Source organism: Fukomys damarensis, unplaced genomic scaffold (assembly GCF_012274545.1).
Source record: "Fukomys damarensis isolate Sample0158 unplaced genomic scaffold, DMR_v1.0_HiC HiC_scaffold_33, whole genome shotgun sequence".
NCBI classification, from domain to species: Eukaryota; Metazoa; Chordata; class Mammalia; order Rodentia; family Bathyergidae; genus Fukomys; species Fukomys damarensis.
The window spans coordinates 56751623-56761897 of NW_022900945.1; the positions used below are offsets into that span (position 1 = coordinate 56751623).

The 10275-nt window shown below is 44.3% G+C and overlaps 2 protein-coding genes across 2 annotated transcripts; one reads left to right on the forward strand and one right to left on the reverse strand.

Moving 5' to 3' along the window:
• Positions 1-18: 18 nt before the first annotated feature.
• Ilf2 (interleukin enhancer binding factor 2) lies at positions 19-6118 on the forward strand. Its single transcript, XM_010617313.3, has 12 exons — positions 19-96; positions 921-1025; positions 1746-1823; positions 2174-2276; positions 3297-3362; positions 3681-3797; positions 4350-4428; positions 4724-4811; positions 5013-5074; positions 5148-5262; positions 5448-5538; positions 5665-6118. Exons 2-12 carry the CDS (start codon positions 927-929, stop codon positions 5823-5825), a joined length of 1059 nt encoding a protein of 352 aa, XP_010615615.1. The 5' UTR covers positions 19-96; positions 921-926; the 3' UTR covers positions 5826-6118.
• Positions 6119-6191: 73 nt separating this feature from the next.
• On the reverse strand, positions 6192-8120 carry Snapin (SNAP associated protein). The gene is made up of 4 exons (XM_010617312.3): positions 7884-8120; positions 7615-7661; positions 7224-7342; positions 6192-6895 (listed from the first exon to the last, which is right to left on the reverse strand). Exons 1-4 carry the CDS (start codon positions 8042-8044, stop codon positions 6794-6796), a joined length of 429 nt encoding a protein of 142 aa, XP_010615614.1. The 5' UTR covers positions 8045-8120; the 3' UTR covers positions 6192-6793.
• Positions 8121-10275: the final 2155 nt, after the last annotated feature.

Sequence of the window (10275 nt, forward strand, 5' to 3'; positions counted from 1 at the left end):
TGTCCGCGGCCTGGCGGGCGCCGCCGGCGTCACGCGCTGTGTCCCCCTCGCAGGTTCCGGCCCTTTGTGCCACACATTCCATTCGACTTCTATCTGGTGAGTACCTGGGGTTCCTCGGAGCCGGAGGCCGGCCTGGCTTTGTGGACGGAGTTTCGCGGAGGGCAGGGCAGGAGGAAGGATTTGCCACGAAGGTGGGGGTTTTAAGTCCCATCTAATTATTTTTTGGTGACGGGGGTCGAGGCCAGGGCTTCAGGCATGCACTGCTCATATTAATGGGGTTCGGTATACTTAGTACACGCGTGCAGCCTGCACTGACGGGATCCAGCCTCCCTTCATCCACTCCTCCCCGCCCCAGAGTTGGGCTTTGAGTCAACTGGGGGTCGCTTTACATCACAAAAACGATGTAACCGAGATAGAGAAGATAATTCCTTGGCTACATGATTGTAATCTTTGTTCGGTACGATCACAGCTATTTTTTGTTTTAACGTAAAAGTAGTAAGAGTTTAAATCGGCTGTACTACTTTGTATTTTTGAACATTTTAAGAAATAAAAGTATAACTTTTTTCTCTTTTGGTAACAAAAATTTCTCCTACAAATTACTTGCTATGTAGTTCAGGCTGGCTTCAAACTTGCAGGGATCTTCCTGCCTCAGCTTCCCAAGTGCTAGAATTACAGGGGTACACCACCACACCCACCTCTTGTGTGTGGTACCAGGGATCAAACTCAGGACTTTGGGCTTGTGAGGCAGGGGAGGTACCACTGAGCTAAATCCCCAGCCCTATCATTATTTCTTTTTGGTACCGGGGATCGGACTTGGACCTTGGGCTTGCAAAGTAGGCGGCGGAACTACTGAACTAAATCCCTGGCCCCAGCCCTATTATTTTTGATAAATACTATATAGTAGTTTATTTCTGCGTTAGTGTGAAATGGCATTCCCCCGTGTCAAGCCAGCACCTGATGAAACTTCCTTCAGTGAAGCCTTGCTGAAGAGGAATCAGGATCTAGCTCCCAATTCTGCTGAACAGGTATGGTTTTTTTGGCTTCCTTCTTGAGATGTCACTAAGGAGTTTAGAAAAGTAAATAACTTTACTTTCCTTAAGTACTGAGGATTGAATCCTCAGCCTTTTTTTTTTTTTTTTGAGACAGGAGCTCACTATGTAGTTGAAACTGACCTGGAACTCACTATGTAACCCAGGCTGGTCTTGAATTTAGAGCGATCCCTCCTGCCTCAGCCTTCCAAGTGCTGGGATTACAGGTGTGCACCGCCACACCCGGCTCCTTTTTGTTTTTTTGAGACAGGGTCTCATGAGTTGCCCAGGCTGGCCTCGGACTTGGGATCTTCTAGCTTCCGCCTTTTATTTATGTGTTTATTTTTATTTTTGGTACTGGAGATCCAACTTGGGACCTTGTGCTTAAGAGGCAGGCCATGGCACCACTGAGCTAAATCCATGGCCCTAGCTTTAGCCTTTTTTGTTGAGGCTAAGAGTGCTGTGTGGGCTGGCCTAGAACAAGGGCTGTTTTCTTTATCTCTCGTTGTAACTGGAGGTAGGTGAATATATGAATAGATTACAGATGCGCTCATTATTACTGAGAAATCTGTGGGATCAAATAGTGTTTTTCTGATATATTCAAGGCCTATACCAGTATTGAGTTTGTTTACATGGAAGGCATTAGGGGAAAATCATTCTGAGAAGATGCTTGTAAATTTTGAGCTTAGGGTATTTTTGTTTCACAATGTTTTTCAGGCCTCTATCCTTTCTCTGGTGACAAAAATAAACAATGTGATTGACAATTTGATTGTGGCTCCAGGGACATTTGAAGTGGTGAGTTTTCGATAACTTAGTTCTAAGAAAGGATAGTTTTGTAGTGTGGGAATTTGTTTTTGCCCTGTCTCAATTTTTTCAGATGCCATTTACCCAAATTCAAACCTAAAGTGGAAAAATTCAGTGAAATTAAACTCTGGAATTTCTTTGTAGTACTGATCTTGGGGCAAGATTTTGTATTATTGACAGCTAGACGGTGATATGTCAAGCTTTTATGTGATTGTTTTGGGGATGATTATACCAGTGCTAATCCCAAATCTGGGTCATAAGAAACTATTGGTTAAGTTTTGAGAGGAAGCAGGCAACTTTTTTCTTCTAAAAGTTTTGTTTTGAAATCCCTTTTCTACTAGCAAATTGAAGAAGTCCGACAGGTAGGATCATATAAAAAGGGAACGATGACTACAGGACACAATGTGGCTGACCTGGTGGTCATACTAAAGATTCTCCCAACATGTGAGTGTACCTCTTTTCTCTTTGTTCGTTTGTTTTCTGGTGCTAGGGATGTAGCCCAGGCCTTGTGCATGCTAGGCAAGTGCTGAGGTACATTGCCAGCCTACCTCTCAGACCATGGAAATAGAATATAACAGTTGGGGTTGGGAGCCTAGGAAATCTTTAAAAGCCAATATTTTTGTGTGTGAAAAATGATGTTTGGGAGACCAGTAGGAGTTACTGAAGGGGGCCAGTACTGGAGATGGAACCCAGGGCCTTCACATTGAGCACATTTCCAGGCACCCCATCCCACCCCTAGTTCTTCACTTTGAGGTAAGGTCTTGCCTAAGTGCCCAGGCTGGGCTTGGACTTGCAGCCGTTCTACCTCAGAGTCCAAGAGTCCTGGGATTGATTACAAGCATGTGCCACCATGCTGGGTAGAGATTTTTTTTTTAATTTGTATTGGGGTGATAGGGATAAACTAAACTCTGTAGTGTGTGTCTGAAAAAAATGTATGGCCAGTACTGTGGGGCTATATTTCTCAAACAGAAGCTATTTTGCTCCCAGGGGACATTTGGCAGTGTCTGGAGACTTTTTTGCTTGTCACAGCTGGCACCTGGCAGGGAACTGGCATTGAAAGGGAATAAACTCACTGATCAACACCTGTAATTCCAGCTACTGAGGAGGTTGAGGCAAGAGAATCACAAGTTTGAAGCCTAGGACAACCTAGTGAGACCCTATCTCCAAATACACAAAAGTGGATGGAGATGTAGGTCCTTGCTCCTAAATTCAGTCCATAGTACTATCCAAAAAAAAAAAAAGGTGGGGAGAGGGGAGATGTTGCTAAACATCTTACAATGCCCAGCACAGATACTTCATTCTGTGAAGAACTGACCAGCCCAAAATGTTAAATGCCACTAACCAGCAAAACCCTGCTATGATTTGAGCATGAAGGAGATGAGAGTGCTGGATAGTGTAGATGTACATAGAACGTCCGCATAAACAGATTACTGTAACATCACTGTCTCCTCTTCTGTCATCTAGTGGAAGCTGTTGCTGCCCTGGGGAATAAAGTTGTGGAAAGCCTAAGAACACAGGATCCTTCTGAAGGTTTGAGTTTGTTGCTGAATGTGTAATTGGTGTCAGTAGGAGAAAGGTCCTGTTATAAACACATTTTCAACAAAGTTACGTCAGGTTCTATGGTTGTCAGTGCACTTTTATGTTCTGAAAATTTTTTGTAGGGTCTCAGCATTCATAATCCTTACCCTCCTTTTGAAACTCTACGCTAAATTCTCATTCTGAACTCGTTTTTAAAAACCCGTATATTAAAAGAAAAAAAAAGTCTGTCTTCCCTGACTGTCATCCTGTATTTAAACATTGGTTTTCTAATGAAAATGTGAATTATAGCTTTTGATTATTTTCTTACAGTTTTGACCATGCTGACTAACGAGACTGGTTTTGAAATCAGTTCTTCCGATGCTACAGTGAAAATTCTCATTACAACAGTGCCACCCAATCTTCGAAAACTGGACCCAGAACTCCATTGTTAGTTTTTTTTTTTTTTTTCCATTGCTGGTAAATATGGGGGAAATCTAAAAATGGAATTATTGAGTTCAGTCAGCTTTTTGCTATTCATTATGAAGCTTTCTGAAAATTGAAAGACTTGGCCTGAACTTTGCTCTCCCTCTTTAACTTTACCAACTTCTTAGTAAAATTTTTGAAGACTCAAGATGACTAAGAAAACAATTGGGAGGGCCCAGCTGTGCCTACCTTGCAAGCGAAAGTTCCAGAGTTCAATCGCTGGTACCCGGAAAAAAACAAAATAGTTGGGAGACTGAAAAAGAACTATGGAAATATTTATGGAAGCGGGGGATAGATTCTTTTAACACATCAAGGATTTGGTTAGGAGGAGAACACGATTTGGTTAGGAGGAGAACTACTTTTTGGACAAGTCATGTGCAGATAGGAACATAGGGTAGTTAAACGAATTGCTAAATTAGCTTGCCCTCCTTCCAGGTTTTTACACCATGGCAGTGGGCTTGAATTACCTGCTTACTAATAATAGAAACGTTTGATTTTGGCCTGTCATACTTCTAGTGGATATCAAGGTGTTGCAGAGTGCCTTAGCAGCCATTCGACATGCCCGCTGGTTTGAGGAAAATGCTTCTCAGTCCACGTGAGTGTCACCCTGATCATTTGTATTATAACCTTTCTTAGCTGTATTGAATAGCAGGATGCCCTCATACTTCTGTGACAACTATTTTGTTTATATTTTTATTGTAGTATATAATGAGTACATTTAGCATGGAGAGTTGGTACCTGCACATAACACATCTTTTTTTTTTTTACTTCCTGCCCCAGCTGGCTGACCTTAACCTTAACCTTGAGGCAGTCTTCTGCCTTAGCCTAAGTGTACATCAACATGCCCCGCTGATCTTACTTGTAATCCTTGGGTTTTCTCTTACATTTAGAGTTAAAGTTCTCATCAGACTGCTGAAGGACCTGAGGATTCGTTTTCCTGGTTTTGAGCCCCTCACACCCTGGATCCTTGATCTACTTGTAAGTAAAGAAGGGCAGTGGAGTTCTTCTGTTGCTGTTATTTCATTATTGTGATAAGTTGGTTGGAAAAGACTAGATGAAAAGCCATCTCAGAATTTCTTAAGGTGAAAATGTTGGCTAGACCTTAAGTAGTTTCTCTCATGATTTGTTTGAAGATAGGTGTACATCCGAGGTACAATTCTAACAGCAGTTCTTTTCTAGGGGCACTATGCTGTGATGAATAACCCCACCAGACAGCCTTTGGCCCTAAATGTGGCATACAGGTACAGCATGCTTTGGGTTTGGGGGCCAGCTGTAAGCTCTTCTGTGCATTTTTAACACCTTCTTATATTTTAGGCGTTGCTTGCAGATCCTGGCTGCAGGTCTGTTCCTGCCAGGTTCAGTGGGTATCACTGACCCTTGTGAGAGTGGCAACTTTAGAGTACACACAGTCATGACCCTGGAGCAGCAGGTATTGGGAAAGTTATGGAATGGTCTGTTCTGCCCTACTTTCGGATGATTCTAGTCAAAAGGCTCTAGTTCTCAAAGATTTTGGTCCTGAGATCACATTGGTCCTCAGTTTTGTTTTCTCAAGGATGTTAGTCACATAAGGTACTTTCTCTTTGCTAATTTGAATTCAATGTTGTTCTCCTTCAGGACATGGTATGTTACACGGCTCAGACTCTGGTTCGAATCCTCTCACATGGTGGCTTTAGGAAGATCCTTGGCCAGGAGGGTGATGCCAGCTGTGAGTGCCCACTGTGGGTTGGGTTTTTATGGTATTCTGTTCTAGATGTCTTAATACAGCTGTAGTGTAAGCCATGACTTGTTTGCTGGCTCTGTGTCTGGAATAAGCTTTTTTTTTGTCTTCTAGATCTTGCTTCTGAAATATCTACCTGGGATGGAGTGATAGTGACACCTTCAGAAAAGGCTTATGAGAAGCCACCTGAGAAGAAGGAAGGGGAGGAAGAGGAGGAGAATACAGAAGAACCACCTCAGGGAGAGGAGGAAGAGAGCATGGAGACTCAGGAGTGACCTTCCCTTCACTCCCTTTCCTCCTCGAGGGAAAGACTGGAGCCTCAGCTGGCTGCCCCTGGGCTTTATTTAGTGGCATCTATGGGGTAGGGGAGACAGCAAGAACAATCTCTACAGAAAGACATGTCATTCCATTGGATTCTGATACTGGCTTAGCAGCCAGAGGTCTCACATGACTTACACCACCCATTGATGATGTATCTATGATACCGACGTTTCTTCCTAATACTCTAGAATCCCCAATACCCAACAACCCCTGTAACCAGTACTCTGTTGTTGAAATGTTGTGAACTGTTTTAAGTGTCTGGAGATTTTTTTTTTCTAAGAAAAATTATTAAAGTACTTCCTAGTAGGGTTCTTGGTTTTGTTCTTACTTGGTATGTGGTAACTTTTTTGCTTTTTATACTCTAATTGAAAATGGTACTTGAGTCTTTCCTTATCAGCATATCACAACATGAAATTATTTGGAATAAAATAGATTCCTGGAACCTTTCCACATAACCAAAGTAAACTAGAATACTGTTTCAGCATTTATTGAATGGTTCTAGCTTTACTGCTACTGTATTCAAGCCAGTGCAATCAACAAGGGTGAACAGAGGCTGTCCTCTGAATTCTTGGTGTAAACAAAAGAATAAGCCACAGAGGGCATGTGCCTAGGTCTAAGTAACCAAACGTAACAAAAGGGTGCTCCACAGGGTAACTAGGCCTGAAAAAGGCGAGGCTTTGGAAAAATGTAGAGGCCTCAGCTTATTCTTGGAAGCAAAGAGTTACAGTGTGAGTCCTTTGGGAGCCCAAGTGTTGCTTTATGTAGGTTTCTTAAGGTCCCTACATGAACGAGTGCTTCAGGCAAACCACAGGGGTGCCTTTTTGGTGGCTGAAGGTCTAGAGATTCTTCTGGAATCTCAAGACTGGAGACAAGGCAGCTGGGGATGCTACTTGTGCCACTTAGGTCACATACCCATCTTCCGTTACTTGCTTGGGGAGCCAGGGGGATAAACTCCTGCATCCAGCATTGCCCTCCTTCGGGCTGTTTCCTTGGCAACACTATGGTTTAGCCGCCGCAGTCGTTCCTACAAGACAGGAAGGTTTGGGTCGGATTGCTGTGAAAGGCTTCAGGTGGTCGGGCTGGGTAGATACTGAGAAATATCTTGAGCTTAGTGTGTTTCTGTCTTGTGAAGTACAGGTTGGTTGGTTTTTGGTACCAGGGATCGAACTTGGGTCCTTACACTTGCAAAGCAGGTGGCAGAACCACTGAGCTAAATCCCTGGCCCACGGTGAGAATGTGAATTGACAGCAACTGTGCATGAAGACTTCTTTATTACAGCTGATATTAGAGGAAAACTCCCTTGTGTTGACCTACAAAGTACGGCAAAAAACCGCTGTTAGGAGATTCTTTACCTGGGCATTCTGTAGAATGTTGTTGACCAAGACGACTCGACGCCTGGCATTAAGCAGCTTCTTAACATAGGGGTCCAGATCTAGGGCCACCTTCTGATCCTCATTGATTCGGCACAGTTCTAGGGGTGGAAAAATGATGCAACAAAATGGTTCATGTTTGGTTCTCGGGGAAAGTAGGCTAGACTGGGGGGGAAACACCTGCATTTAAGTGAGCCACAGTCACCTCCCCTTAGCTCCCTTCCACTCCTTTTCCCAAGACATTCCTGCAAGGAGTCCTTTGGCAGCCCTGGTGTTCTGGCTGCAAGTGACAAAACGTAGCCCAGAGATGAGCAAAATACACAGGTCCTGAACAAGTGGGGGAGGTTTTCTGTTACATGTGCTTTGCACTCACCTGTAGCAAGGTTGTCAATCTGTTCTCGGAGCTCTACTTGGCTCTCTCTGCAAAGAGGTACAAGGCCTACACGGTCAGTTAATGGAACTCAGAGCCACGTCTACACACAGTGCTCCAAATACCGAGACAAGCCACCCTCAGCAGCGGGCACAGCCCCACGCGGTCTTCGCCCCTCAGATCATCTTTCCGGGTCTTCGCGCCTGGCTTCCGCCTCTTAGTCCCGCCCCGCGAAACCAGGCCGAGGCCCCGCCCAAAGCCCCATCCCTCACCTGACGGCGTGGACGTGGGAGTCGAGCTGCTGCACCGCCGGCCGCAGGAACTCTAGGAGGCCCTCCGCGAAGAGGTCGCGGCCTGTGGGCCCCGCCACCGGCGTCCCAGCCCCGGACACGGCGGCAGAACCAACCCCAGCCATCACGAACAGTCCCGACATCCGGAACTTGCCGCGAGGGCCGCCGGGAACTAGAGCTCGCGGAAGTCGGACGCGAGGGGGCGCCGGGGAGATTCTGCGCTGCCCACGCTAGGAAATGGAGTCGCGAGAGGGGGCGGGGCCAAGGCCGGGCGTAGAGCTGGAGGGGAACCAGTTTTCAGATTGCACGCTTTCTGTTTTCTCCAAGTAATAGCGAGTATTCCGAATTGTCCTTCCCATGTTAATTTATAAGAAAACCGTATTACACTCGTGCTATAGTTCTGTATATCTTATTTATTTTAGGTTTTTTTTTTCCCCACCTCAGGATATTTGCGCCTACTGTTTTTTATAACATACAAACGTGACACATCATAAGAACTCATTTGCAATAAAAATGACAATCATGATTTCCCTTTTCCAAGTATTTGTCTCAGGTAGTCCATGGGAGCATCCTTGATTGATATTGATAGGGCCATAGACTTCCACACAAAGTGAGGAATCTCAATTACACAATAACCCAAAATTTCTAAGTAAGTGTTGCTTCTCTTATAGCAGATTTTCCTTTTAAGTGAGGACTATTTCACAAAAAGCTCTTTTTTAAAAAAGCAAAACATGCCAGGCGTGGTGGTACACACCTGTAATCCCAGTACTGGGGAGGCTGAGTCAGGAGGATCACTGTGAGTTCGAGACCAGGCTGGGCTACATAGTGAGTTCCAGGGCAGTCTCAACTACATAGTGAGATCCTGTCTCAAAAAGTCAAATAAATAAATAAATAAATAAAAATAAAAAAGCGAAACATTTATTGGTACATTTTAGGAATACATAATGATAATACTCATCATAGGGAATTTGCACATGTACATGATACCTTCTGCCTCTTTCCTCAAGCCCCATCCCCTCCCTATATATAAAAGTTGTGTTTCCATTTTTTCCTTCTATTTTCAGTTGTTTTCTTCTACAAAAAGCTTTTGAGTCTAAAAATTTGAATGCAATCCTTTCATCATTGGGTGGAAGACTTGATCCGACTATTTGGATGTTAGATTCCCAGTGCATTTTTTGGGGGGGAAGTACTGGGGATTGAACTCAGGACCTTGTGCTTTTTGTTTGTTTGCTTTTTGAGACAGAGTCTCACTATGTAGTTGAGAATGACCTGGAACTTACTACGTAGCCCAGGCTGGTCTGGAACTCACAGCAATCCTCCTGCCTCAGCTTTCGGAGTGCTGGGATTACAGGCATGTGCCACCACATCTGGCTGACCTTGTGCTTTTGAGGCAGGCAGCGGCACTACTGAGCTAAATCCCAGGCTTCCCAGTACATTTTTTTTTGAGACAGGGTCTCATTATGTAGTCGAGACTGACCTGGAACTCACTATGTAGCTCAGGCTGGTCTCGAACTCACAGTGATCCCCCTGCCTCAGTCTCCTAAGTGCTGGGATTACAGGCGTGCACCACCACACCCGGCTCACCGGTACATTTTTGGGGTCCTTTTGCTTTCCAGGCAGGTGGCAGAACCACTGAGCTAAATCCCTGGCCCCACCCAGTACATTCTTGATGGTTTCCCTATAGTTGTATTACAGCTACCATAAGAAAGAGGTTTTTTCTTTTATGCAAGATAAATTCGAAATCTACTGTGTGGTAATAAGGTGAAAGAATGAGGCTTTTTACAAAATTGGGTCCTCCTAGTACCTCTGCTAGAATTTCATTTTATTTAAAACAAATAAATTTTATTTTATCCTATTCCCCCTCATACCCCTCCCCTCCCTATGTACAAAAAGCTTTGTTTCCGTTTTTTCTTCTATTTTCATTTTTTTGTTTGTGCTCCCTTCCTTTCTCCCTCCCCCCTCCCTTGTTCCCCTTCCCACTGAGTATGGACTCAAGGTCCATCCCTCTAGTTATAAATGTCTGAGGCCCATCCTTCTTCATGGCAAAGTAGTACTCCATTGGATAAAAAATGCCCACATCTTCTTTATCCACTCATCAGTTGATGGGCATTTGGGCTGTTTCCAAGATTTAGCTATTGGATGGGGATTTAGCTCAGCGGTTCCACAGCCTGTCTTGCAAGTGCAAGGTTCCAAGTTTGATCCCTGATACCAAACAAACAAAAAAACCAAAACACCAAGATTTAGCTATTACAGTATTACAAACTACTGCTGTAAACATGGGTGTGCATATGTCACTGTGGTATGATTTTTTTTTTTTTGGTGCCGGGATTGAACTCGGGTCCTTGTGCTTGCAAGGCAGGCCACTGAACCGCTG

Coding starts and splice junctions, on each gene's coding strand:
- Ilf2 (XM_010617313.3), top strand. CDS start 927: ATGGCATTCCCCCGTGTCAAGCCAGCACCTGATGAAACTTCCTTCAGT. Junction 3,798..4,349: donor ACTGGACCCAGAACTCCATT/GTTAGTTTTTTT, acceptor TCATACTTCTAG/TGGATATCAAGGTGTTGCAG. Junction 5,263..5,447: donor TCATGACCCTGGAGCAGCAG/GTATTGGGAAAG, acceptor GTTCTCCTTCAG/GACATGGTATGTTACACGGC.
- Snapin (XM_010617312.3), bottom strand. CDS start 8,044: ATGTCGGGACTGTTCGTGATGGCTGGGGTTGGTTCTGCCGCCGTGTCC. Junction 7,662..7,883: donor TCCCACGTCCACGCCGTCAG/GTGAGGGATGGG, acceptor ACCTCTTTGCAG/AGAGAGCCAAGTAGAGCTCC. Junction 7,343..7,614: donor GATTGACAACCTTGCTACAG/GTGAGTGCAAAG, acceptor TTCCACCCCTAG/AACTGTGCCGAATCAATGAG.